This window comes from Desmodus rotundus, chromosome 7 (genome assembly GCF_022682495.2).
Source record: "Desmodus rotundus isolate HL8 chromosome 7, HLdesRot8A.1, whole genome shotgun sequence".
NCBI lineage: Eukaryota > Metazoa > Chordata > Mammalia > Chiroptera > Phyllostomidae > Desmodus > Desmodus rotundus.
In genome coordinates, this window is record NC_071393.1 from 52788342 (window position 1) to 52816204 (window position 27863).

Below are 27863 nucleotides of genomic sequence, written 5' to 3' on the forward strand. Positions count from 1 at the left end.
ACCTGTTTATAGTATGGTATCATCAACCATCATCTATTGATTTTATCCAAGAAATAAGAAGTACCAAATTCCTCATTAAAATCAAGATATATGTTGTCTGATTTCCTGGTCTAATAACACTATCAAAAGAAAATGTTTAGATTTCCGGCCAAGATGGACGTGTAGGTAGATACACTTGGCCTTCTCTCACAACCAAAAGAAGGACAACAACAAATTTAAAAACAACTAACCAGAACTGCCAGAAAATCAAACTGTATGGAAGTCTGACAACCAAGGAGTTAAAGAAAAAACATTCATCCAGACAGGTAGGAGCAGAGACAGGCAGCTGGGGAGGAGAGGACTTGCAGCAAAGCGGCAGCTGGTGGACTGGGTGGTCCCACATTTGCATGCAGATAAACTGGGAGGGACAACTAGGGAGTGAGACAGACCATGCAACCCAGGATTCCAGCATGGGGAAATGAAGCCTCAAAAAACCTTTGGCAGTAAAAATCTGTGGGGGTTGCAGCCATGGGAGAAACTCCCTGCCTCACAGGAGAGTTCGTTGGAGGGACCCACAGGATCCTAGAATATAACGAGCCCACCCACCTGGGAATCTACACCACAATGGCCCAATGTGCTTGTGGGTAGCTAGGGAAGTGACTGAAAGCTGACCTAGAGTTGAGCAACTGGCATTATTCCCTCTGGCACCCCCTCACCCACAGACAGCAACACAAGAAAGCCATGTGGGTTGCCCTGCCCTGGTGAATACCTAAGGCTCCACCCCTTACAACATATCAGGTGTGCCAAGACAAAGAAATATGGCCCAAGTGAAAGAACAGATCAAAGCTACAAAAAGTAGAACTGTGATGAAGAGATACCAACCTATCACATGGAGAATTCAAAACACTGGTAATCAGATGTTCACAGAAACGGTTGAGTATGGTCACAAAATAGAGGAAGAAGTCAAGGCTATGCACAGGGAAATAAGGAAAAATATACAGGGAACCAACAGTGAAAGGAAGGAAACCAAGATTCAGATCAATGACTTGGAGCAGAAGGAAGAAATAAACATTCAACCAGAACAGAGTGAAGAAACAAGAATTCAAAAAAATGAGGAGAGGCTTAGGAAACTCCGGGACAGCTTTAAACATTACAAATCCGAATCTGAAGGGGTGCCAGAAGGAGAAGAGGAAGGGCAAGAAATGGAAAACTTACTTGAAAAAAGATAGAATGAGAACCTCCCCAATCTGGCAAGGGAACTAGACTTCCAGGAAGTCCAGGAAGCTCAGAGAGTCCGAAAGAAGTTGGACCCAAGGAGGCATACACCAAGGCACATCATAATTAAGTTACCCAAGATTAAAGATAAGGAGAGAATCTTAAAAGCAGCAAGAGAAAAGGACACAGTTACCTACAAAGGAGTTCCCATAAGACTGTCAACTGAATTCTCAAAAGAAACCTTGCAGGCAAGAAGGGGCTGGCAAGAAGTATTCCAAGTCATGAAAGGCAAGGGCCTACATCCAAGATTACTGTATCCAGCAAAGCTATCATTTAGAATGGAAGGGAAGATAAAGTGCTTCCCAGATAAGGTCAAGTTCAAGGAGTTCACCATCACCAAGCCCTTATTGCATGAAATGTAAAAGGGACTTAATATAAGGAAAAGAAGATAATCAAAACTATGGACAATGAACTGTAAACTATCAACAGCTGAACCTAAAAAAAAAAAAAAGAAAAGAAAACAAACTAAGCAAATAACTAGAACAGGAACGGAATCACAGAAATGGAAATCACATGGAGTTACCAGCGGGGAGCAGGAGGGGGAGAACGGGGGGAAAAGGTACTGGGAATAAGAAGCATAAATGGTAGGTACAACATAGACAGGAGGAGGTTAAGAATAGTATGGGAAATGGAGAAGCCAAAGCACCTGGCGTATTTTTTGAACTCTAAGATGCACCCAGGTCTTAGAGGAGGAAAGTGGGCGGAGCCCACTCCACTGCTGCCCGGCGCCCCCCCCCCCACACACCAGGCAAGCTACGTGGGGACTATAAGAGGGCAACCCCATCTCCCCCCGCCAAATCTGGGGGGTGCATCTTATAGTCCGAAAAATACGATGTGTGTACATGAGCTAAGGGGGTGCGGAATGCTGGTGGGAGAGGGGGGGTGCAGGGCAGGAGAGAATAAAGGGGAGAAAAAAATGGGACAACTGTAATACCGTAATCAATAAAGTATATTTTTTAAAAAAGAAGAAAGTGTTTAGATAAGCTTGGCATGGTATATATTTACGGAGCCCGTGTTGGTTTCTGATGTTCACTGTTTTTGTTCTTTTGAAAGAGGTCCTAAACCGTCAAGGATTTTGTTCTGGATCAAGAAGGGGTTGGCCGAGTACAGCCCGTGAGCCGGGAATGGTGCTTATGTTTTTAAGTGGTTATTTAAACTACAAAAAGAAGAGGACTGTTTCATGACATGTGACAATTACATGAAACTCGCATTTAATCTATAAAGAAAGTGTTACTGGAATAGAGCCAAACTCATGCATTATGCTTTGTGATTGCTTTGGCAAAGTTGAGTAGTTGAGAGAGTCCAGGTGTCTCTCCAAGTCTAAAAGGTTTACCGTGTAGCCCTTGACAGGAGAAGTTTGCTGACTCCTAGTGTAAATTGATGTCAACCTCTGGTTTCTGGATGCCATGCTCTATCAAATCCTTTCTGAAATGTGTTCTTTGCGTTCCGTTTTGCCTCCCAGGAGACGTTTAGCAGTTTCTGGAGACACTTGCGGGTGTCACGACCAGGGATGGGTAGAGGCCAGGGATGCCGCCAAACATCCCGCGCCGCACACGTGAAGGGCTTACACAGTCCCAAATACCAGGGTGGCTGAGGTTGAGAAACCCTGCTCTGTGTAAGGTTTCTTAATGAATTTGTGGGTCTGAACAGGGAAAGGGAATACTTTTAGTCCCAGAACCCACATAAATTATTCCAAAGAGACCAGACGGTAGGTACATTCACACCAAGATGGTTTGACAGTACTTTGGATTTCGTCTGTTGTAACTGGGAGGGATACGTGCCGTCAGGTCATTGAAATGTTGCCGTCGCAGAAATATCGTTAGGGCACACTTGCGTCCTTGGAAACGGTGTTGGATTTTTTATTCACGGAGTGTGAAATGTACGATGAGGGCAGTAAAAAAATATGACGACCCTGGCTGAGGGTGTGGCGTGAGCCCTCAGACGCCCCCCGTTGGCAGGTGTGGGTTAGTGCACGCTCCTCTGCAGGGCAGTTCGGCCGGCCTTGTGTCACGGTGCAGGTCGTGCACCTTTTGACTCCAGAGTCGACCCAAGGAATATACCTTCGAGACCACGTGTCACTGCCTGTTGATTTACTGCCAGAAAAAATTGTTAAATGTCTACGTTCACTTAATTTCAGACTTTCAGATATTTCTAAGAAAAATCCAAGAAATTCCTGGATGCTTTTGACCCAGATGTCCCCAAATGTTCAGAGGATCACACTTGCTTTGTCCTTCCTCTTCACAGGCAGACAGACAGACAGACAGACACACACACACACACACACACACATCTAGACACACCTCCTTTTGTCTTAAGCCATTTGAGTGAGTTGCAGATACGATGCCTCTTCGCTCTCAAACACCTCAGTGCGGATCTCCGAAAATCAAGTAATTCTTTTTTAAGTTCTCACTACAGCAGTAAGGATCAGAGAGTTAATACTGACCCAACGCTTGTCTAAAAATCCTTAGGCCTTTATTTACATTCCAACAGTTGTCCCGGTGACGTCCTTAACAGCAAAAGGCAATTCCGGATAACGTGTCGCGCTCGATCCATGCGTGTCTCTTACGAGTCCTCCACTCTGGAAAAGCCCCTGAGTCTCTGCATCGCAGGACACTGGACACTGCGAAAAGCGCAGACCTACAGAACGCCCCTCGATTTGGGTTTGCCCCATTATTGGGTTTGGGTTATGCACTTGTGGCAGAAACACCACAAAAGCGATGCTCGTGTCTTCTCGCCGCATTTGGTGAGGAGGCACGTGCAGTTTATTAGCTGTGATCGTTTGGTTCAAGTGATGCCTGCAGGTCTCTCAGTGGCGAGTTACTGTTTTACGCTTTGGAATTAAGAGGTATTCTTAATCGTGCGACTATGTCATCACTCACTCACCACGGTCCACTGCGGTAGCCACCGGCCTCGTGCGGCCATCGGACACTTGAAACTTGGGCAGCGCCACTGAGGAACGGAGCTTTTATTTACTTTTGATTAACAGAAATTTAAATTGTGTCTAGCTGCCCATAGCTAATGACTGCAGCATTGGCGTCTTAGCACCTATTGATGATATTTGCCTGCATCAGATGTCGTCGTGATGGTTGCCTGATGGTCATTTTCCAATTCCATCATTCTTTCTACGTTTTGGTTGACTTTCTCCTCGAAGGAAGGTGTTTTCCGGCCTGACCGGTGGGGCTCAGTTGGTCGGGCGTCCTCCCAGCAAATCAAAAGGTGGTCAGTTTGGCTCCCAGTCGGGGCGCCCGCCAGGGTTGCTGGCCAGCACGCATGAGACGACCACTCGGTGTTTCTCTCCCTCTGTCTTTCCCTCCCTGCCCCTGTCCCACAGAGTAAAATAAATACGTATTTTTAAAAATTTTTTTAAAAGAGGTTTTCTTTCACCCCCATTTATGTATGATGTCATCTGCATAGTCAGGCGGGGCAAACAAATAGGTTTATGCTTCGTGTGGAAAATGCTACAGTAAGTACAAGTCACAATACAAGAATAAGCTGTTTTGCACATTCACGGCTGTAAACCTACTTTGGCCGGACCCTGTACTGTAATTTGTCTTTACACGCCTCTAAATGTGGATGCCGGTGGTTTGTTCACCTGTGTTACAAATGGGTACTTGGGTACGAATTCGATAGAATCCTTTTGTATGTAATCTTACTATTTCTGCAAAAACTGCTACAAGTCTGCGCTGATACGTATGTTAATGGCTAAAGGAAAGTGGTAAGAGCCTATCTCACAGTCAGAAAATGATCAATAGTTTAACTTGGACACAAAGGGCGTGTTTTCTCCCTCGTGGACACGTGCCAAATCAAAACACGCGTGTTGGCTCTAGATGGAAATGTACTGAAGAACCTGGTATGTGGACACCGTCGTCCGTGAAACAAATACTGTAACTTTGTGTCTTTGAACCTTCGTTATAATGAGTAGCTATTTCCAAAACTCTCGTATCCTAACGAATGAAGTGGCACGTGATTTCTCATACTTTGTATTTTCGACAAGGCTCTTCCGAACTGTCTGAACTCCATCGTTTATTGTCTCCCTTCCTTCGCAGGGTAACCTACAGTTGCTGCAGAACTGCCTGGCGGTGTTAAATGGAGACACATAGGCCACACTCCACCCTCGGTTTAAAAAGGGCTGCCTTCCTTCGGACTTTATTTCTGTTTTCTTAACGATGTTAGGCATTTACTCTTTCACCGGAAGCAGAAGCAGCAGCTGACAAAGTGCATCTCCTCTCCTTTCTGAGAAGCGGCGCGGCGCTGCGGTCCGTGGGTGCCGCCGCCGCCGCACTCCCGCACCTGCTGCTCTCCCCCGGGGCGGTCGTGGTCGTCGTCGTCGTCGTCGTCGTCGTCGTCGTGGCCGCTCGTGCGCGCCTCCTTTCCGAAAGCCCAAAGTTCAGTCTTTTTTTTTAAGTCGCCTCTATAACTGTGTTTATTTTATGAATAGTATCCCTTATGGCTGCCAATCTTATTTACCTTTCAGTGATTTCTGAAGTTTAACCCTTCCAAAATATATTCTTCAGACAAGATAAAGATCGCCATTTCCTTCCGTTCACTCATGTATCCTGGCGAAGCATCTTAATCAGACTTATTTTTAATTAATGAATATTTCTTAGAAATTTTGGGACAGACTTTATGTAATCTTTCTAAGTATGATTTCTGAAGAAAAGCAAATGCATTAGTATGTTTGCCTTAAAACTTGTAGACTAAACCAACTATTGTCAAATAAACGGTGATAACAGTGATGGTTTTTAACTCTGTGTCGTTGCGTCACTCTAAAGTCTGGAGTAGCTGTAATGAGTCTACTCGTGTGTCGTGATTCACAGAGCAGGTCTTAGTGTTTTGGGCATTTCCGTGAAAGGTGACATACTGAACCAAGTCCACCAATCCCTTTAGAAAAGAATGAACTGCTGCTATGCTTTTAGCCCTTCGTAGAAGATGGAATAGGGCGGGGGCAGGATAGAGACGACAGCTTTGCTTTGCTTTGCTTTGTTCTTTTCAGGATTTTATTTTTTTAGGGAGAGAGAAAGGGAGAGAAACAGCTATGGGTTGCCATTTGCACACCCGCAACGGGGGCCAGCCCAGCCATGTGCCCTGAATTGGGCATCAAAACGGCAGCCTTTCGGTTTGTGGGAGGACGCCCAATCCACTGAGCCACACCAGTCAGGGCAGAAGGACAGCTCTTTTTAAGATTCGGGACCTGACAACGTGGTCTGCTGCGGTTTCCTCGATTCCATCCTTAGCGTGGCCAAACAACCAAGTGACGTGCGCCGCTGAGCCCTTTGGCAGTTAGGCCAGCGTACGGGTCGGTGTGTGGAGAGAGGAGTCTGCTACGGGAACAGCACTGGTAATGTGAGTGAACGTTATGTCGTGCCTATTTAACAATTAGATGGAGAGGTTGGATGTTTTTTCCCCATTGTCCTTTTTCAAGGTTTTCTTTATTTTTAGTGAGAGGGGAAGGGAGGGAGAAAGAGGGAGAGAAACATCGACGTGACAGAGAAACACCGATGGGTTGATCTAGGCACCCCAACGGGGCACCTGGCCCGCAACCCAGGCGCGTGCCCTGACAGGGAATGGAAACAGACACCTTTCACTTCACAGGACGCCACCCAACCAAAGCCACGCCGGTCAGGGCGCCCCACGGTCTTTCTCTTAAGTTTTCTCCCCTTTGGAAACCACGGGCGTTTGGGTCGGTCGCCCTTCGTAGTTCGCATGTGTCTTCCCAAGCCATCCTGGAGAATGCCTGGCCCAGGTCCCAAGGCTAGTCAGGATGATTCCGGTCTTGCCCCACAGCCTCACTGCTGTGCGGGTTAACGCTTCGGCCCTTACCTGATGTTCTCCGATGCCATTGGAACTGTTGATTTTCCTGTTGACTGAGAGATCGCTGTGTCTTGTCCTTCCCTTCATGTCACCTTCACTGGTGAAAATACGCCCATGCAGTGCTTACCAAGGGAGTGGATGTGGGATGGAGAACCCCAGCTCCTGGGTTCAGTGGGGCTCCTTTGATCACAGGGTGCCCTTGTGGCCTCAAGCAGGTTCTCTTGACCTCTTTCTGCTTCAGTTTCTCTACTATGAAGGACATATTGACCGACCTCACAGGGGTGTTGTGAGGATTAATAAATGTTGGTACAGTGCTTTGGAAATGCGAAGGCGCTCTACAAATGCTAAGAACTCGCAAGTACAGGGCAAAAACCTGTACACGTCCATCAGTTTGTCTGTTTGGTGCCCAGGTGGCCTTGTGGGGAAGGAGGTAGAGCGGACGGTGTGTCCCTCCGCGCCTTACACCTGTAGAGCACTTGTTGGAGTGGGGGGGTAGGCTGGAAGCAGCAGTGTGGGGGCAGGGAGCAGAGTGTTGCTTAATATACGAATGAGTTGACTACCGCACTTGGCAAGGGTCTTCTCACAAACAAACCCTATAAATTAGGTAAAGAATATGTCACTCCCTCACGGACATACTTAGGAAAGATTCTACTTTGCATCTTCTGAACAAACTTTGGTATTCCATAGCTCACTGCTCTTCTGGCCCCAATAAAAACAGCCAGTCTGGGGGAGTCGGTAGTTGGGTGGGAACCGGGGGGGGGGGGGGGGGATGTGCGATGAGGAGCTTTTCTTTTATTATCACTATTTATTTAAGGGTTTTTTTGGGGGGGGGGTTGTTTTGTGTTTTTTTTTTTAAAGAGAAAGGGAAAGGGAGGGAGAAAGAGAGGGAGAGAAGCACCCATCGATTGCCTCTTGCAAGAGGGCCCGCGCCCTGACCGGGATCGAACCAGCAACTTGTCCAGCAACTTTGCAGCAGACGCCCAAGCAAGTGAGCCATGCTGGCCAGGGCGGTGAGGGGCTTGCGTTGAGAGTGGAGGATGGCGGGAGAAGAAAGAAACTGCAAGACAAAGTGAGTCAGACCTGCACTGTAGACCAGTGAGGCTCAAGGACTGGAAGCACCTACTTTGGGAAAGCTTATACAATATTCTTACTTAATGGGTTGGTTGTTTTTCCGTCGCTCGACGATCCAACCGCAACCTGGGTATGTGTTCCCTGACGGGGAATGGAACCTGCGACCTTTCGATCCAACCAAGGGAGCCACGCTGGCTAAGGCTATTCTTAGTGTTTTGCACTAAAAGCATACAAGTTGAGCTTAAGCTGATCCTTATTTGAAGCGGGGCACTATGCAGAAAAGAATAAAATAAAATGGGAGAGGGGACAGGGACAAGGGTTTCAAAGGAAAAGGGTTGTGGACGAATAAGGAAGCGACTCGAGGCCTGTCAACCACGGAGCGCAGTTTCAGTTGAATCTTACATTAAGCTGTCTGGGGGCCGAGAGACCATAACGCCCACCTCCACCCACACCGACTGAGTTTTCATACCGCCCTCAGTCCCGGCCTGGACGACCCACCACCAACCGGCAGCCCTCTTTTGCTTTGGGGGGAACTCTCCACACTTCTTCTCTCCACCCCCCTATTGGTGGACACTTGGAAACGCTGCAATGAACGCACGGGTGTTTTCCACACTGCTTCCCCCCCCCCCGTGGTTGCACCGATCTGCATTCCAGTTAACGATGCAAAAGGGTCTCGCTCTCCCCGTCGACTTACTGGCTTATGGGTGGTAGCCACTCATTGTGGTTTATCATTTCGGTTAGTTGGCGTTAAGCAACCTTCTCACAACTCTGTCTGCCCCCTTTGGGGAGATCGTCCGCCCACACTCACCCTCCCTCGGTGTTGAACCTCGATGGCTTCCCAGTAGGAAAAGTGACAACTAGCTAAGGAGTAGAGATGCTATAAACAACGGTATCAGGGTGCAGCTGGACACAACATACAGGTGCAACAACAAAAGCACCAGAAACAAGAGTGAGCGGCTCTTAGAACAAGCAACACGCCCCCAAGCTGGCGAGAGGAGCGAAAAAGCCCGTTTTCGAGAAGCCTTGTTAAGTCTAACATTGGAACTCGTAAGCCAGGGGAGAGCGCGAACGCAGTCCCCCACTACCACAAATTATGCAGTCGAGTTTCCCACATTTGGGGAAATCGCAGGGGTCAGCACATCCGGAGTGCAATGGATAAGCCTCGCCCTGGGAAAACCACCTTCGTGATCATGGTATCTCCCCTGCCAGGTAAGTATGAGTTGCTCTGCCCGCCTCCCCGCGAACCCTCACGATCGCCTCCCTTTACACCCGAGGTAACTTTTCTCAGGCCGCCTCGGCACCCGCGCCGCCTGAGCGCCCCCCGTCCCAAACTTGCCCATCGCGAGAACAACTTCGGCGGGGTTTGCGTCGCGGGACGCGGGACGCGGAGGCGCGGGCGGAGTACGACCGGCAGCCTCTGCGCTCCTGCTCATCTGAATACGACACACCCACACATACCCTGCAGCCCGTGTCCCCCGCTTCCCGCACCCCACCCCCACCCACCCCCCGCCCCCACCCCACCATTGTGACCTTCCCGGCGCAGTAGCTTGCATTCTGCCCCCGGCCTGTCGCGGGCGGGTGGCCGCGAGGCGACGAGTGCCGGCCGGAGAGGACGTGATCTCGCCGCACCCGGCGCCCAGCGGTTATGGCCCCACCGAGGCGGTGGCTCAGGGGTCCGGCTCTCGCCTTCTTTTAAAAGCGGAAAGGACACGCAACAGTGTCGATTACACTTAAATACTAAGATCAGAGTTTCGTCACCAATTTAACACGAAACTGTTTTAATCCTCATTCGAGATCTTTCAGATGACGTAGTAACCTAATCTCGCAACAGTGAAGGGAAAACTTGAACAGAATGTCCGGTCAAGGCTCCATCCACGGGGTAGACTTGTGGACCGGACAGGGGTGTTCCTTCGCCTTTGAAAATCCAATGAACGGAAATGTCACGCTTCCGTCCTGGGGGGCTAGGTTGCCTCTTTCGGGCCTCCCGGGTTTATCTTTTTCTTCCATACAAGAGTCCTCCTTGAGATCGAGCGGAGGTTAGCCTGGTGCTTCCTCTCCACACGGGAGCAAAAGGATTGCACTGTGGAGCGTTCCCGAATGGTGGGTGCGATGGAGCCAAGCAAGGCAAGCGGCAGGCCTGGAGGGCCAGGGAGGGTTCCAGCCGCGCAGAGATCCCAGGACGCGTGTGGTGTCATCCTTTTTGATCGTCGGCTGTCTCAGGACGTGTCCTTTTTTCCTGTGTACTTCAGAGGGGAGAGGCCGCAGGAGGCTGGCTGGGGGAGCAGGGGCCGAGACTCCCCCCCCCGCCCCCCCCGCAAGACCCCGCGGGAGGAAGTCATGGCGCTGAGTCTGCGCGAGACCCGTGAAACTGAAACGTGTGGCTACGGAGAAAAGCCCTCCTATTTCCTTCCCGACCCCGGGTGGAGGTGGGCGCAGAGGATGCGGCGCGCATGTACCTTGGAGGTCAAGATGGCTGCAGGGGGGGAAGTGGCCTGCGGGAGAAAGGCCTGCCGAGTCTAACGTGGGGGAAAACACGGGATAGGTCGGGACCCTCCCCGAGCGCGCGGAAGTTTGGGCTGGGAGATAGAGACCGAGGAAAGGGGGAGCAGAGACGTTTCTTTGACGCACCTCAGGGACTTGGTGGCCGCAGATCGGGGGCTCCTGAGACCTTTCTGGCCTCGAAAGCCACGTGGCCAATGGCGGCGCGGGCCATACACGCGGACCCCAGGAAGGATCCCGAGGCCGGACGGCAGCCGGGCACAAGCCAAGCCCCCCGGATGAGTGTGCGGCAGCCGCCTGCGGTTTCCGGGGGGGGGGGGGGGGGAGGGGGGGCGGTATTTTTAAGTGAGAGAAGGAACTCTGGGCGCCGGCTTGGATTGGTCTGGCAGAGGGCGGCTGGGTTTTTTTCCTCTGGGTGTTCTGCAGGGGATGGGCTTTGAGGCAGGAGCTTGCCATCCGCCCCGCCCTTCTCCCCAGATTGTGCAGCTTTTGTGTAAAAGACCTCTTCTCCTTTCTCAGAACGCCTCTGCCTCCGGAATTTGCCTATGGGTGGTGGCGGGCGCCGAGCCCCTCTTTTGTTCGGTAACATTTCCTAAAACCACGGGATTCTCTTACCTAACCCCAATTCAATGATAAAAGTCAAGAAAGTAACACTGATACAACGTTATTATTTACACTACAGACATTATTCAATTTTCTATTTTGAATTTTTACAATTGGTTTTATAGAGGGAGAGGAAGGGGTGAGGGGTGGAGAGAGAAAGAGATGGCTTTGTTTTCCACTTGTTTATGCATTCATTGTTTGGTTCCCCGTATGTGCCCTGGCCGGGGATCAAACCCACAACCTTGGCGCATCTGAGCTACCAGCCAGGGAGACGTTCTACAATTTTGTATCAGTTGTCCCTATGATGCCCTTTACAGCAAAGGAAAATTCAAAGCCACATATTGTATGCAGTCGTCATGTCTCTCTCCCTCTCCCCCCCCCTCAAAATTTTGTTCCACAAATTCACAGTTTGAATTCTTTTCTTTTTTTTTTTTTAAGGTTTTATTCATTTATTTTTAGAGTGAGGGGAAGGGAAGGAGAAAGAGGGAAAGAAACATGGATGTGCGGTTGCCTCTCGTGCTCCCCCCACTGGGGACCTGGCGGGCAACCCAGGCCTGTGCCCTGACTGGGAATAGGAATGCGGGGACCCTTTGCTTTGCAGGCCCCCCCCCCCCCGCTCGATCCACTGAGCTACACCAGCCCGGGCTCGTCGTGCCTCTTTAACCTACTTTAACCCAAACTAGTTCCCAGGTCGTTCTTTGTAGGCATTTTTGAAGGCTAGAGGCCAGTTATTTTGTAGAATATCCTTCAATTTGGGGGTTGTCCTGTGTTTCTCCATAATCACATTCAGGTGTGCGTATTGGAAACGAAGACCACCTGCATGATTTCGTGACTGTTAGGTGTTGACTTGTGCCCCTCTAAAAAAATACGTTGAATTTCTAACCCCTGGTACCTACAAATGTGACCTTACTTGGAAATCGGATCTTTGCAGATACAATCAAGTTTAAGGTGAGGTTGCCGGAGTGGGCCCTGACCCTAGGTGACCGTTATCCTTGTAAGAAGAGAGTGCCCTGTAAAGAAAGAGACTCGCGGGGAGAACGCCACGTGATGACAGAAGCAGAGCGTGGAGTGATGTAACCACAAGCCAGAGATTGGCTGTCACCATTAGAAACTCGGAAGAGGCAAGGAAAGATTCTACCCCAGAGTCTTAGCGGGAGCTTGGCCCTGCCCTTGATGGTGGATGTCTAGCTTCCGAAATGAAAGACCTGTTGTTTTCAGCTACCCAGTTTGTGGTAGAGGCATGCATACCTTAGAGCTATCGCGGGCTCCATTCCAGTAAGAAAAGCAGGTATCACAAAAAGCGAGTCACGATCTTCGTGCTGGTGGATGGTCTCGCCTTCTATTTTTAAAACACGCGACCCCTGTGAAGCGCAATGCATTGAGGTGCAGTAAAGCGAGGTATGCCTGTACTTTGACAGCCCTAAAACATCAATAGAGTGCCCTTCTCGGGGCATCACATTTTGGCCGCTGTGCATTAAGTCCGTTTGTTCAATCATTGGTGGTGGTAACGCCGATGACTTGGTTAAGGTACTGTATCAGTTATGCATTGCTGTGTAACAGGCTGCCGTAAAACTTAAGTTGTTCGCACTGACTGGTGTAGCTGGGTGTGTTGGGCGTCGTCCTGCAAACCGAAAGGTCATTGGTTTGGTTCCCAGTCAGGGCACATGCCTGGGTTGCGGGCCAGGTCCGAGGTGGGGGCTAGGGGTGTGTGCCAGAGGCAGCCCATCAATGTTTCTCTCACGTGTTGATGTTTCTCTTCCTCCCTTCCCCTCTCCAAAAGTAAATAAATACAATCTTTAAGAGGATGACCATTCTGTTTGCTCACAATTCTTTGGATCGGCAATTTTGGCCGGGCTCGGCTGGGCAGTTCTTCAGGTCTCCAGTGGGATCGCTCACACTGCTGCTGTGGGCTTGCAGTCAGCTGGGGCCCGGTCAGCCTAAGGGACCTCGGCTGACACGGTTCATCTTCATCAACAGGCTAACCCAGGCTTGCTCCAACAGGCTCCTCCGACAGGCCAACCTAGACTTCTTTCTCACAGTGGTGGCAGCACAGCAAGTGAGAGCAAGTCCCAATGACAAAATGCTTCTCAACCTTCTGCTTGCATCAGGTTACCTAATCGTGTCCCATTAGCCAAAGCAGGCCACAGAGCCAAGTCCAGAGCCGATCTGGGAGGGAGGGCGCTGCACAAGCACACACGGGTGCACGTGGGGTGAGTCCCGCGACCTTCTGCTGCTGGGGGTGTTTACCGGGTTTGCCCCGTGTAATTATTCGGCGATTTGTGTGCAGATAATGTGTGGATATTCAGCTCCTCATCAACCTTCGGCACAATAGTTTTTAACCAAATCTTGATTTTCTAATTCCATCACTCATCGTACATTTATTAGTTGGCGGTCTACTGTGAGGAAGAACTTTCCCTCCTTCCCTTATGTACAATTAATATGAACTCGTGGTTGTTATTCAGTTGTTTACAATCCACAACTGTTTTTATTTCTTTTGATATTCAAATGCTGTCGGATTGGGCCCATGAAAGCCCCTTGAAGTTTAGCCACCTTTTGAGATGTTCAGGTAATTTTTGGAGCATTTCCTTATTTTTCTGGCACGAGATGTTCCAGGCTCATCCAGGGAAGGTGACTCCTTGAAAACTGTCTATTTCTCCAGAGAGCCTGGTTCTTTTTATTGGGGAATGGCATTTAGAAAGGAAGAACAGGGCACTGGGTATGCTTATTGTTACTGGGTGTCTTCACTTCTAGGCCCCTTCAGCGGCTGGAGCTAGGAAATACGTGTATTTCCTACACATACCTATACCTATTAAACATAATGAGCAGGGCCCTACCGATATCTCCAATTCCAGTTTCCAACTGAACGCCTCATGGTTCCTCCTTGCCCTCCCATTCCATACCTGAGTCCCAACATCCATTTACTTGTTAAATTAATCCTGCAGTACCCACAGCATGATCAGAAGTGTTCTAGTCATGTAGCTATGAAAAACGAACCCACTATGGGACGGTTCAGTATTTGTTGGCAGTTCTTGTCCTTAGACTTGAAGATGCTTGCTTATAGTCAGCGTACTTGCTTGTAGTCATTTTGGTTGTTTTGGTTTTGGGTTTTTGTTTTTTCTATTTTCACATTTTTCCTGGACAAAGGGTAGCTAGCTTACTGCATGTATTAGTGGATTTACTTTTTTCCCTTAACAACAGGCAATGAGTCATATCTAGAGAAACCTAGAGGTCAGGCAAACCTGCCCTAACCTCCTCCAGGCCACAAAGGCGGCCCAAGAAAAAGTAAACACCCATGCCTGGTGTGGGACTAGAAAGGTCGCAGGTTCGTTCCGGGTCAGGGCACACGCCTGGGTTGCGGGCCAGGGCCCGAGGTGGGGGCGTGGGAGAGGCAACCGTTGCATGTTTCTCTCCCTCTCTAAAAATAAACAAAAATAAAACCGTAGAAAGAAGACAAGCCAGAAGCCCCAGACTGTGATTTTCCCACTGGGAAAAAAAAATCTAGAAAAAAGACTGTGAGAAAAATGGCACTCCTCAACCTAACTTTAAATGGCAAACTAACGTTTGTTTGTTAACTAGAAGAGCCACAGCAGCTCTCTCCTGAGTCGGGCTCCCAGTGGGAGGCAAGGCGAGGTGACGTCACGAGGAGGGCGTGTCGTATTCAGATGAGCAGGAGCGCAGAGGCTGCCGGTCGTACTCCGCCCGCGCCTCCGCGTCCCGCGTCCCGCGACGCAAACCCCGCCGAAGTTGTTCTCGCGATGGGCAAGTTTGGGACGGGGGGCGCTCAGGCGGCGCGGGTGCCGAGGCGGCCTGAGAAAAGTTACCTCGGGTGTAAAGGGAGGCGATCGTGAGGGTTCGCGGGGAGGCGGGCAGAGCAACTCATACTTACCTGGCAGGGGAGATACCATGATCACGAAGGTGGTTTTCCCAGGGCGAGGCTTATCCATTGCACTCCGGATGTGCTGACCCCTGCGATTTCCCCAAATGTGGGAAACTCGACTGCATAATTTGTGGTAGTGGGGGACTGCGTTCGCGCTCTCCCCTGGTTTTCCTGAGGTTAAATATTAGACTCCTTGGTGGGCTTTTACGGCCCTAGCCGCAAAGCGTTTTTTAGTTTCTTTTTGCTTTTTTCTTTCTTTCTTTCCCCCCCCCCCCCCCCCCTGCTTGTGCTTTTGAGGCCATATTCCGGGCTCACGGTTCCTCGCTTGGTTCTTGTTTGCTTTCAACTGCCTGTGGTGTGTTCCCTAGTCTCTTGTTGCCTCCGCTCTCCCCCGCTCAGGCACCCGTACTCTGCGCTGGTCGCGGCACTCTCTCTTGAGTCCAGATCAGATTAGTAAACGCTAGCTCTCCCTACAGAGACGTGAAGGGAGTGGGGAACACCCTCTGTTCAGCTTCATCAGCAATGGCTCTAAACACCACTTGTTCGCACCCCTAAATAAAAGCTATACAGAGCTCAGGGGGAGGATTCTCTAGTCCACACAACTAGCCTCCAACCTAGCTTCCCCTCCACCTCTTCTCCCTGTAGGAGAATCTGATCATTGTACAGACGTCAGAAAAAAGGCAGACCAAGGGAAAGGACCTCATTTTTCTTACACACTTGCGCCTTCCTTCTGTTCATCCATTGTTTCACCCTGGGCCAAGCTGCAGCGGAATCAAAACTTCCCTTTTACCTTTTTAGGGCCTCCAACGGGGCCTAGGAATTAAAAAGGACCTGAAACACATCAACGGGAGAAAAACATACATATTTTTTACATGTACATGGGAGCCCCCGTGGGAAAATGACAACCCAAAGAAGTGAGGCTAGACCGGTTTCCAAAGAGTCCTGGTTTCTCCTACTGGAGAACAGTATTTGGAGATCAAGGTCTAGTCCTTACTTAGTGTTTGTTGACATTGCTGTGTCATTATAATGGATTATATTATTTTATTCAATGGATTATAATCCATCATCATTAACTCGATTTGGCCGGCGGGAACCCTTTTCAACTGGCTCTTGTGTTCTGGACATGACCCCATCAGTCACCGTGCACTTCTTTACTTTTTAGCATAGCTACATGTGCCAGGCTCAGCCCCTATTTTCCCCTGGCCTCCCCCCGCCCCGCTCCCGGGGCTGATGTGCCCCTCCACCCTCCTGCCCACAATGGCCTAAGCTCGCTTTGTGGCCCAGTGAGGTTTATGGGGAAGCGATGGACAAACGATACCATGCTAGCCCGGGAGACCACTCCCGGGGCTTCATGAGGCACTCTGGCCAGTCTGGGGGCTTAGCTCCCCTCCTCTTGCCCACTCACCCGATTCCTTTGGCAGTGGCTGCTGATTCCTGAAATAATAGGTCAAAGTTCTGTGGCTTCCCGAAGAGGCACTGGAGAGAGAGAGAAAACACCGGTGTTCGGGTTGGACTCTCCTTGCCCCAGCTCCATGTATTTTACAAACCTGGGCCCACCGTCCCGAGACCACTCAGTGACCCCGCGAAAGTCCCACTTAGAAGCAGCGCAAGCCATACCGATATGTGTCGCCACCCTCTGACTGGGCGGCGGGCACCTCCGCACCTTTGAGGATGAGGGGCAGTGCCTCCGAGGCTCCCTGCTACTCTCAGCTACACCCCAGACAGGAAGAGTCGGCCGTGCCCCGGCACACATTCACGAGTGCTGGGCACCAAACCACACCCCACCCCACCCCCCGCCTCCATTCCCCCGAAGAACCCAAGGTAGGTTCCCGAGGATTCCACACCTCCACATCCCCCGGGGGCCACATCCAGTGAAGGTCTAAGGTCTCCGCAGATGGTGACTTCGGAGGCTGGGGGCTCTCTGTAGCTGCAGAGCAGTAGAATCTTCCTGAAGGTCCCCTGTCCGGCCGCAATGGTAGGATGTCCTTGCGCACACCGTGGAGACCGCAAGGCTCGGGCTCAGCGCGCCTTAACAGTGGGACGGCAGCGGGGAGGGCTGAGACCGCGGGGGGCGGGGGGGGTTGGCGGGGGCGGGGAGGGGGGTGGGGAGATCGGGAGCAGCCTGCCCGGAAAGGAAGACGTGTGGGGAAACGCGGCTTCCCGTTCGAGAGGCAGTCCCAGAACCGACTGTGACTGTGGCCTCAGAGGTCAGGGCAGGGCACCCGCTGGGCGGCTGAAGCTTCAGAGAGCCACCCTCCCACTGCGGTTCCACTGCCAGTCCTTTCTGGCGTGCGCTCCAACTGCACATCGAACCTCAGGAGGGAAGAAGAGAGCAGGGACCACTCACTCACTGCCTGGCCTTCTCTGTATCCACGCCCCCTCAGCCACGGCCCCTTACTTGCTGGGTGCCCTCTCTGGCTGGACCTCCGGATCCTCCCCTTCAGGCCCTGCCGATTTAGCCTTGAGGGCCAAGAGCTGAAGTTAGACATCTGGTCAGAACCCACAGGCCAGCGGCCTAGGGCAGGCCGGGGCGCCAGACCGCTGGGGGGGGGGGGGGGGGAGGCTTTTCTCGTGGCGCAAAAAACGTCAGGCACCTCCTTCGAGCCGGAATCGAACCAGCGACCTAAGGATGTCCACACAGGCGTAGCCTACAGTCCTCCGCTCTACCAGCTGAGCTATCGAAGGGCGCACGCTGCTGGGGCTGGGTCATCACTTTTTCCTGCGATGACGGACGCCAAGACGCTGGAGCGCCCGAAGCCTAACCTGCCTTGGGGTTGGGCCCTTTGAAGAGAGCCGGGCACGCGCCGCCACCGCTCCCTTTCCGGGCGGACCCAGCGAATCCTCAGCCGCGGCCCCGCCCCGCAACTACGATTTTTCAGGACGCCTGGGCCCGGGCTCTCACCTGTTGCCTCATTTCCCCTCCCTGTGCGCCTTTCTACAGGGGAGTGGGGGGCGGGGGGAACGACCAGCGATCCGCGGCCAGAAAGCCGGTAGGAACTCGGGGGGAGAGGAGGGGAGCGGCGCTGGCGAAAACGGCTGCGTGGGGCGGGTGGCGGAGGCCTCCGGCAGGAAAGGAGGAGCACTCAGCGGAACCGGCACCGGTAGGCGGCTGCTAAACCGCCAAGCCACCTGCTGATTTTTAAGTGCCTTTAGTTCAAATTTATCCTCATGCCAAGAATGCATAAGCCGACATGGTCTTGCTCGGATCATGCAAGTCTCCTGATTGATCTCCCTGCTGTGGTCCCTGCCACCCTTGCAGCCAGTGTTCTTTTGCTGCGGGGTGCGGTGTGTGTCAGCTCAAGCCATTCCCGTGCTCCAAAACCTTCCGGTTTGCTCAGATTTAAATAGCCTTACAATGGTCTAGGAGGTCCTCATGACCTTGCCCTCACCCAGTCACTTCTCTGACTTAATTTTGTGCAACTCTTTTTAAGTTTGCTCCAGACACAGGGCCTGCGTGCTATTCTCCAAACACAGCCTTACCTGGGCTTTTGCTCCTGCTGATCTTAGCGCTAAGGATGCCCTGCCCCCAGACAAGCCAGTGACCAACTCCCTTGGCTTCTTCAGGTCTCTTGCTCACATGGCACCTTCTCTCTCATTTTCTAAGACTGTTCGTTTTTATTTTTATTGTTGTTCAAGTACCGTTGTCTCCATTCCCCCACCCCCGCCACTCTCCCCCGCCCCCCCCCCCCACCTCCCACCCTCAATCCTACCCCGCCCCATTTGGCTTTGTCCATGGGTCCTTTATAGCTGTTCCTTGACGACCCTTCCCCTTATTTCCCCCGTTATCCCCCCCCCCCAGTTACTGTCAGTTTGTTCTTTATTTCAATGTCTCTGGTTCTATTTTGCTTGCTTGTTTGTTTTGTTGATTAGGTTCCACTTATAGGTGAGATCATTCGATATTTGTCTTTCACCTCCTGGCTTATTTCACTTAGCATAACGCTCTCCAGATCCATCCATGCTGTGGCGAAGGGTAGAAGCTCCTTTCTTTCTACTGCTTAGTGTTCCACTGTGTAAACGTACCAGTTTTTCGATCCACTCATCTACCCACTCATTTACCTTAGGTTGCTTCCAGCACTTGGCTATTGTAAATTGTGCTGCTGTGAACATTGGGGTGCATAGGTTCTTTTGGATTGGTGTTTCAGGATTCTTACTGTATAGACCCAGCAGTGGAATTGCCAGGTCAAAAGGCAGTTCCATTTTTAGTTTTTTGAGGAGAGTCCATACCGTTTTCCACAGCGGCCGCACCAGTCTGCATTCCCACCAACGGTGCGCTAGGGTTCCCTTTTCTCTGCGTCCTCGACATGGCACCTTCTCAATGTGGCCTCTTCTGACCACCCGGTTTAACACAGCCACCTGCCCCTCGCTGCCACTCCCCATCCCCTTTCCCTCCTTTTCGTGCCTTTGTTCCATCGCTCTTAGCACCTAACGCACTCATTAATTCACCTAATGTGTCCGTTGTCGATTTTCTCCCACCCCACTCCAAGAGGGCTTTTTGTTCCCAAATTCCTGAACAGCGTCTGGCACCGTGTATGCACTCATACACAACTGTTGAATGGAGTGAAAGAGGAGATCAGAATATAAAAGAAGGGGTCAGGCTTCACGGGGGGGGGGGGGGGGGGGGGGGAGTGCAGTCATCTTATCTGATCACAAAACAGAATTCCTTAAGTTGCCAACTGCAGAACTCTCAGCATGTAACACCCCATCCAAAGCGCTTCCTGCACCAAGAGACTTGACCAGCCTCCAGCATGGCTCGTAGCAGCATCAGGTCCTGTCCCTAAGGAAGGACCACCCATCGCCCCATTAAATGCCTGCTTGAGAAAGTCCTAGAGGTTTATACTCCTTTGAAATGTAATCGGGGAAGGACAGAGCCTGTCTCCCAGTCTCTGGGAGGACAGAATCCTACTAACTTCCGTCACTGCTTGCCAACAAACACGACTGTCCTAACTGCCTTTATACGGACCAACCCTTGTAGTCTTTCACTTCTCTGACTCTACTGAGCTGTTCCTCACCCCCTCGTGTCCCTTTAGAGACGCCTCAGTCACCTCTGCACTAATCGGAATGGAGCTCAGCCTTTCCCACCCTGTCGGTAGTTACTGAAAAAATCTGTTTCACCACTGGCCACTCACTACCGTCTGCTGTGTTCATCTTTGGCAGAGTCCAAGTCAGAAAGGACCAGGGGGCACTTTGGGGCCACCCTGTTGCGCGTGCTGGGGTAGAAGGGCGCCTGACCCTCACCACTGGGTTTCCCGGGAGACCTCCCCCACCCCCGGCCTGGCTGCGGTTGAAGGGAAGGGCTCAGCGCTTCAACCTGGTTTTCTTTCCACAAAATGTAGACTCCTGGCATTTCGTTCCGCCTTTCTAGGTTAGGCTACCACATGTTCCGAAGCACGTTGTGTCACTCTGGCCCAGAAAGACCCCGTAAATAAACATCACCACGATTTCTTATTAAGCCACTTAGCGCTTAATGTCAACCGGCAAAAAGGCCTTTCCCAAGTTTTCCATTATTTGAAGACGAGTTCCAGCAAGCGAGGACCAAACGGGGTGAAATTATCTTTTGTTGCACCGAAGGTGGGGCCGTAAGTGCTGGGCGCGGGGTGCGGCGAGATCCGGTCCTCTCGGGCTGGGAGCGGTGGCCTCACCGCCAGCGGCGCGCGCCCGCCGGCGGCAGAATAGAAGGCAGAGCGTCTGGGACGTCACGACGAGGGCGTGGCGTATGAAGATGAGCAGGAGAGCAGAGGCTGCCGGTCCTTCCCCGCCAGCGCCTGCACGTCCCGCCGCCCCCCCGAGAAGCAGACGCCGCCGAGGCTGTTTTCGCCACGGGCGAGGTTGGGAGCGGGGAACGGTCAGGCAGCGAGGGTGCGGGGGGCTGGGGCGCGAGAAAAGTTACCGCGGGTGTAAAGGGAGTCGAGCGTGGGGGTTCGCGGGGAGGGGAGCAGAGCAGCTCATACTTACCTGGCAGGGGAGATACCATGATCACGAAGGTGGTTTTCCCAGGGCGAGGCTTATCCATTGCACTCCGGATGTGCTGACCCCTGCGATTTCCCCAAATGTGGGAAACTCGACTGCATAATTTGTGGTAGTGGGGGACTGCGTTCGCGCTCTCCCCTGACGTGACGGTGTCTGAAAAGCAGGTATTCATTTGCCCCTGGCTGTGCGCGCCTGGTGCTTCGTCTTTTCTGAGGACGTCCGGGGCTTTTTTTTTTTTCCAACCGCGGTTTGCAATTTCGAGTGCGGGGACTTTCTAGTGTTCTGTGACGCAAACATGCATGCGGATCTTTTAATCCTACTACTACTCCTCCTCTACTACATCCCGAACCATCAACGTGAGGGGAGGAAGAGTTCGCTGGTGTGTTTACTGCTAATATTCTCCTTTCGTACTCAGTGGACTCTTCTTCCCTGTAGAGATTCTTCTTCCCTGTAGAGATTGTTCCAATCGAGCCAGTGAACCAGACAGTTATGCCTGTGGGTTTTGGACTGAGATATTTGGGGTCGTTTTTTTTATTTTTGAAAAAATTTTTTCCAATATGTATTTTTACATCTTACTGTTCATACTGTTACGGTTGCCCCGGTTTTTCCCCCTTTGCCCCTTTCCACCATGCCCACCCCCCCATTCCCACAGTCAATCCCCACATGCATATTTGTTCTCCCCCCCCCCCCCCCCATTAAACTTTGTTTTAATGGGTCTCAAAATTCTGTGACAGATTTTGGTCAAGTTGTTTCCATTAAAAAGTACTGATTTTAAAAACTAATAACTTAAAAACTGCCACACACGCAAAAAAACCAAGTGGTCCACAAAACAGTCTCCTTTCCTTCTGAAGATTTTACGATGCATTGTAATCATTAACCAGTCCTTTACTATTAAAGCGGCCAATTGAGACAAACAGTTCTGAGACCGTTCTTCCACCACTGATTAAGACTGGGGTGGCAGGTGTTGGGGATAATAGTCATTTAGCCTTCTGAGCTTTCTGGGCAGACTTGGTGACTTTGCCAGCTCCAGCTGCCTTCTTGTCAACTGCTGTGATGACACCAACAGCAACTGTCTGTCTCATGTCACGAACAGCAAAGCGACCCAGGGGAGGATAGTCAGAGAAGCTCTCAACACACGTGGGCTTGCCAGGAACCATATCAACAATGGCAGCACCACCAGAAATGTTTTACTTTCCTTTGGATCATAGATCAACAGAGCGTTCGTCGACTTTCTATGTCACTTTCTCTACAGTTCCTAGAGAGATAGGCCCTCTGACTGAGGAAGATATGTTCTTACTTTCTCCTGAGACTGCCGCTAACCTACTAAAGAGACGCTGTGCAAATAAAAGAGTACCATATTGTGTATCGAAGACAATGTTTGTAGAGTTCCCTGGAGAAAAAGTCCCCTGTTTGGTACTTCCGTGCCTCCCGGAAAAAAAAAGGGTATGCCTAAAGCATTCTGAGCTATAAAAAATTGATGTATGGAGAGTTGGCCCTTAAATAAAAAACATAGACAAGTGTAAAAGTACATGAGTTGTGAAAAAGTCACTTAGAAGGAATAAAACCAGTTATAGAAGAATTAGATAAGATAAATTTTTAAAAGATAAAAAAAAAAAAAATTAGCGTTGGCTGGTGTAGCTCACTGGTTTCGGTGCTGGCCTGGTTCAATTTCCAGTTGGGTCCTCAGCTGGCAGAGTGCGAGAGGTATCTCTCTCACACGTGCATGTTTCTCCTTCTCCCTCCCTTCCCCTCTCTCTGTAAATGAATGAATAATATCTTTAATAGATTTCCGGCCAAGATGCAGGTGTAGGTAGAAACCCTTCCCTTCCTCACACAACCAAAAGAAAAACAAAAACCAGTCTAAAAGCAATAAACTACCAGAAGTGCCAGAAAATCAAACTGCATGGAACTCTGACAACCAAGGAATCAAAAGAAACAGTCAACCAGACCAACCATACTGGTAGGAGGGAGACAGGGCCGACAGGCAGATGGAGACCCCATGGATGGGGCTGACTGTAAAGGACCCGGGGCAAGGCGGCCGGCTGTTGCAGGTGGGGCTCACACAAGTTTTTTGGAAAGTGGGGCTTGAGCCCATCAAAAGAGCTGCATTGTTCCTTTTGACCCCTCCCCCACAGACAGCAACACAACAGAGCAAAGAGGGTTGCCCTGCCCTACTGAATACCTAAGGCCCCGCGCTGTTACAACTTAACAGGTGTGCAAAGACAAAGAAGGGAGCAAAATTCAAGAGAAAGTGCTAAGCAATGAGGAGATGGCCAACCTATAAGATGCACAGTTCAAGACACTGGTAATCAGGATGCTCACAGAAATGGTTGACTATGGTTGCAAAATAGAGGAAAAAGTAAAGGCTATGAAAAGTGAAATAAAGGAAAATGTACAGGGAACCAACAGTGATGGGAAGGAAACCAGGACTCAAATCAATGATTTGGAAAAAAAGGAAGAAATAAGCATCCAATTGGAACAGAATGAAGAAACAAAAATTCAAAAAAAATGACGAGAGGCTTAGGAACACCTGGGAAAACTTTAAATGCTCCAATATCCAAATTATAGGGGTGTCAGAAGGAGAAGAACAACAGCAAGAAATAGAAAACTTATTTGAATAATGAAAACTTCCCCAATCTGGCAAAGGAAATAGACTTTAAGGTAGTCCAGGAAGCTCAGATAGTCCCAAAGAAGTTGGACTCAGAGGAACACACCAAGGCACATCGTCAAGTTACCCAAGATTAAAAGATAAAGAGAATCTTTTAAAGCAGCAAGAGAAAAAGAGATAGTTACCTACAAAGGAGCACCTATAAGGCTATCAGCTGATTTCTCAAAAGAAACCTTGCAGGCAAGAAGGGGCTCGAAAGAAGTATTTGAAGTCTTGAAAGGCAAGGTCCTACATCCCAGATTACTGTACCCAGCAAAGCTATCATTTAGAATGGAAGGGCAGATAAAGTGCTTCCAGATAAGGCCAAGTTAAAGGAGTTCATCATCACCAAGCCCTTATTATATGAAATGTTAAAGGGGCATATCTAAAAAATTGAAGATCAAAAACTATGAACAGGTCAATGATAACTCACAACAATCAACAACTGAACCTAAGCAAACAAACAACGATGAAAACAAATGCTAAGCAAACAACTAGAATAGGAACAGAATCAAAGAAGTGGACATCACATGGAGGGCTTTCGGTGGGGAAGGGGAGAGGAAGAATGGGCGGGAGTACAGGGAAGAAGCAGCATAATTCGTAGGCATAAAATAGGCGGGGAGAGGTTAAGAATGGTATAGGAAACAGAGAAGTCAAAGAACTTATGTCTACAGCCCATGGACATGACCTAAGGGGAGGATCCTAGATTGTTGGGGGGTGCAGGGTGGAGGGGGGGAAATGGGGAAAAATTGTGAAAATTGTATTAGCATAATCAATAAAATATACTTAAAAATTAAGAAAATGGGTTTTTTAGAGAGTGGGAAGGGAAGGAGAAAGGAAGAGAAACATCATCATTTGGCCGCTTCTCATATACTCCCAACTAGGGACTTGGCCTGCAACCCAGCTATGTGCCCTGACCCAGAATTGACCGAGACCAAGAACGTTTTGGTTCTCAGAATGAGATAATCTTAAAACAACATATATAGCACTGGCTGGTATGGCTCAGTGGATTGACCACTGGCCTGTGAACCAAAGGGTCGCCGGTTCCATTCCCAGGTCCCCGGTGAGGGGCAACCACACGTTGATGTTTCTCTCCCTCTCCTTGTCCCTCCACTTCCCCACTCTAAAGAGAGGATGAATGAAATCTTTGGGGGGGTGGGGAGGGGGAAGAAGTTCTTGCCATTTGCAACAGCATGGAAGGAACTGGAGACTATTATGGTAAGTGAAGTAGATCAGTGAAAGACAATTACCTTATGATCTCACTTATAAATGGAATCTAATGAACAAAATAAACTAATGAGCATAGAAATATAGAACAGGCTAACCGCTGTAAGAGAGGAGGGAGTGTGGTGGGCACTGGTTGAAAGAAGATGAAAGGTAAGTAAAAGAACATATATGCAGCTATTTCACAACGGCTTTGCCACCAGAACACAGGTGTCAACAAAACCACCACTAAAAGCCAAAATGGGAAAAGAAAACACTCACATCAACATTGTGGTTATTGCACACGTAGATTCCAGCAAGTCTACCACTACTGGCCATCTCATCTACAAAGCGGTGGGATTGACAAAAGAACCATCGAAAAATTTGAGAAGGAGGCTGCCTGAGATGGAGAAGGGCTCCTTCAAGTATGCCTGGGTCTGGAGTAAACTGAAAGCTGAAGTGAGTGTGGTATCAGCGTTAGATATCTCCTGTGGAAATTCAAACCAGCAAGTATTATGTCACCCCCATTGATGCCCCAGACACAGAGACTTTATCCAGAACTGATTACAGGGACATCTCAGGCTAACTGTGCTGTCTTGATTGTTCCTGCTGTGTTGGTGAGTTTGAAGCAGGTGTCTCCAAGAATGGAAAGACCCAAGAGCATGCCCTTCTGGCTTATACACTGGGTGTGAAACAGCTGATTGTGGGTGTTAACAAAATGGAATCCAATGAGCTGCCCTACAGGCAGAGAATACACGAGGAAATTGTTTAAAGAAGTCAGCACCTACATTAAGAAAATGGACTGGGAGTTTCTCCCACCGTGACAACTCCCGAGCGAGTCTCAGTTTCCTGTTCCACCAGCCCCACCTGCAACAGGCCGCCGCCTTGCCCCGGGTCCTTTACAGTCAGCCCCATCATGGGGTCTCCATCTGCCTGTCGGCCCTGTCTCCCTCCTACCAGTAATGGTTGGTCTGGTTGACTGTTTCTTTTGATTCCTTGGTTGTCAGAGTTCCATGCAGTTTGATTTTCTGGCACTTCTGTAGTTTATTGCTTTTAGACTGGTTTTTGTTTTCTTTTGGTTGTGTGAGGAAGGGAAGGGTTTCTACCTACACCTGCATCTTGGCCGGAAATCTATTAGAGATATTATTCATTCATTTACAGAGAGAGGGGAAGGGAGGGAGAAGGAGAAACATGCACGTGTGAGAGAGATACCTCTCGCACTCTGCCAGCTGAGGACCCAACTGGAAATTGAACCAGGCCAGCACCGAAACCAGTGAGCTACACCAGCCAACGCTAATTTTTTTTTTTTTTTATCTTTTAAAAAGTTATCTTATCTAATTCTTCTATAACTGGTTTTATTCCTTCTAAGTGACTTTTTCACAACTCATGTACTTTTACACTTGTCTATGTTTTTTATTTAAGGGCCAACTCTCCATACATCAATTTTTTATAGCTCAGAATGCTTTAGGCATACCCTTTTTTTTTTCCGGGAGGCACGGAAGTACCAAACAGGTGACTTTTTCCTCCAGGGAACTCTACAAACATTGTCTTCGATACACAATATGGTACTCTTTTATTTGCACAGCGTCTCTTTAGTAGGTTAGCGGCAGTCTCAGGAGAAAGTAAGAACATATCTTCCTCAGTCAGAGGGCCTATTTCTCTAGAACTGTAGAGAAAGTGACATAGAAAGTCGACGAACGCTCTGTTTGATCTATGATCCAAAGGAAAGTAAAACATTCTGGTGGTGCTGTGCCATTGTTGATATGGGTTCCTGGCAAGCCCACGTGTGTTGAGAGCTTCTCTGACTATCCTCCCCTGGTCGCTTTGCTGTTCGTGACATGAGACAGACAGTTGCTGTTGGTGTCATCACAGCAGTTGACAAGAAGGCAGCTGGAGCTGGCAAAGTCACCAAGTCTGCCCAGAAAGCTCAGAAGGCTAAATGACTATTATCCCCAACACCTGCCACCCCAGTCTTAATCAGTGGTGGAAGAACGGTCTCAGAACTGTTTGCTCAATTGGCCGCTTTTAATAGTAAAGGACTGGTTAATGATACAATGCATCGTAAAATCTTCAGAAGGGAAAGGAGAGCTGTTTTGTGGACCACTTGGTTTTTTTGCGTGTGTGGCGTTTTTAAGTTATTAGTTTTTAAAATCAGTACTTTTTAATGGAAACAACTTGACCAAAATCTGTCACAGAATTTTGAGACCCATTAAAACAAAGTTTAATGGGGGGGGGGGGGGGGAGAACAAATATGCATGTGGGGATTGACTGTGGGAATGGGGGGGTGGGCATGGTGGAAAGGGGCAAAGGGGGAAAAACCGGGGCAACCGTAACAGTATGAACAGTAAGATGTAAAAATTACATATTGGAAAAAATTTTTTCAAAATAAAAAAAACGACCCCAAATATCTCAGTCCCAAAACCCACAGCATAACTGTCTGGTTCACTGGCTCGATTGGAACAATCTCTACAGGGAAGAAGATCTCTACAGGGAAGAAGAGTCCACTGAGTACGAAAGGAGAATATTAGCAGTAACACACCAGCGAACTCTTCCTTCCCTCACGTTGATGGTTCGGGATGTAGTAGAGGAGGAGTAGTAGTAGGATTAAAAGATCCGCATGCATGTTTGCGTCACAGAACACTAGAAAGTCCCGCACTCGAAATTGCAAACCGCGGTTGAGAAAAAAAAAGCCCCGGACGTCCTCAGAAAAGACGAAGCACCAGGCGCGCACAGCCAGGGGCAAATGAATACCCTGCTTTTCAGACACCGTCAACGTCAGGGGAGAGCGCGAACGCAGTCCCCCACTACCACAAATTATGCAGTCGAGTTTCCCACATTTGGGGAAATCGCAGGGGTCAGCACATCCGGAGTGCAATGGATAAGCCTCGCCCTGGGAAAACCACCTTCGTGATCATGGTATCTCCCCTGCCA

At 49.8% G+C, this 27863-nt stretch overlaps 1 protein-coding gene, 1 long non-coding RNA gene, 4 other non-coding genes and 1 pseudogene across 6 annotated transcripts in view; 3 read left to right on the top strand and 4 right to left on the bottom strand.

The window, feature by feature from the left end:
• Positions 1-5990, top strand: part of SNX6 (sorting nexin 6) — a 63390-nt gene extending 57400 nt beyond the window's left edge. The window contains exon 14 of the mRNA XM_053928354.2: positions 5301-5990. Within this exon, the coding sequence (XP_053784329.1) occupies positions 5301-5354 (54 nt within the window). The 3' untranslated portion in view covers positions 5355-5990. The remainder of the gene's footprint in view (positions 1-5300) is intronic.
• A 3199-nt stretch (positions 5991-9189) lies between these two features.
• Positions 9190-9353, bottom strand: LOC112296623 (U1 spliceosomal RNA). The gene has a single exon (XR_002973948.1). It is a non-coding gene; the product is annotated as a U1 spliceosomal RNA (small nuclear RNA).
• A 2357-nt stretch (positions 9354-11710) lies between these two features.
• On the bottom strand, positions 11711-17161 carry LOC123478759 (uncharacterized). The gene is made up of 3 exons (XR_008427410.1): positions 16960-17161; positions 16521-16591; positions 11711-15946 (listed from the first exon to the last, which is right to left on the bottom strand). It is a non-coding gene; the product is annotated as an uncharacterized lncRNA (long non-coding RNA).
• Positions 15117-15280, top strand: LOC112296633 (U1 spliceosomal RNA). Its single transcript, XR_002973955.1, has one exon. It is a non-coding gene; the product is annotated as a U1 spliceosomal RNA (small nuclear RNA).
• A 549-nt stretch (positions 17162-17710) lies between the features above and the next one.
• TRNAY-GUA (transfer RNA tyrosine (anticodon GUA)) lies at positions 17711-17800 on the bottom strand. The gene is given in 2 exon segments: positions 17711-17746; positions 17764-17800. It is a non-coding gene; the product is annotated as a tRNA-Tyr (tRNA).
• A 3259-nt stretch (positions 17801-21059) lies between these two features.
• LOC112296634 (U1 spliceosomal RNA) lies at positions 21060-21223 on the top strand. Its single transcript, XR_002973956.1, has one exon. It is a non-coding gene; the product is annotated as a U1 spliceosomal RNA (small nuclear RNA).
• A 6485-nt stretch (positions 21224-27708) lies between these two features.
• LOC128781464 (U1 spliceosomal RNA) lies at positions 27709-27863 on the bottom strand (annotated as a pseudogene).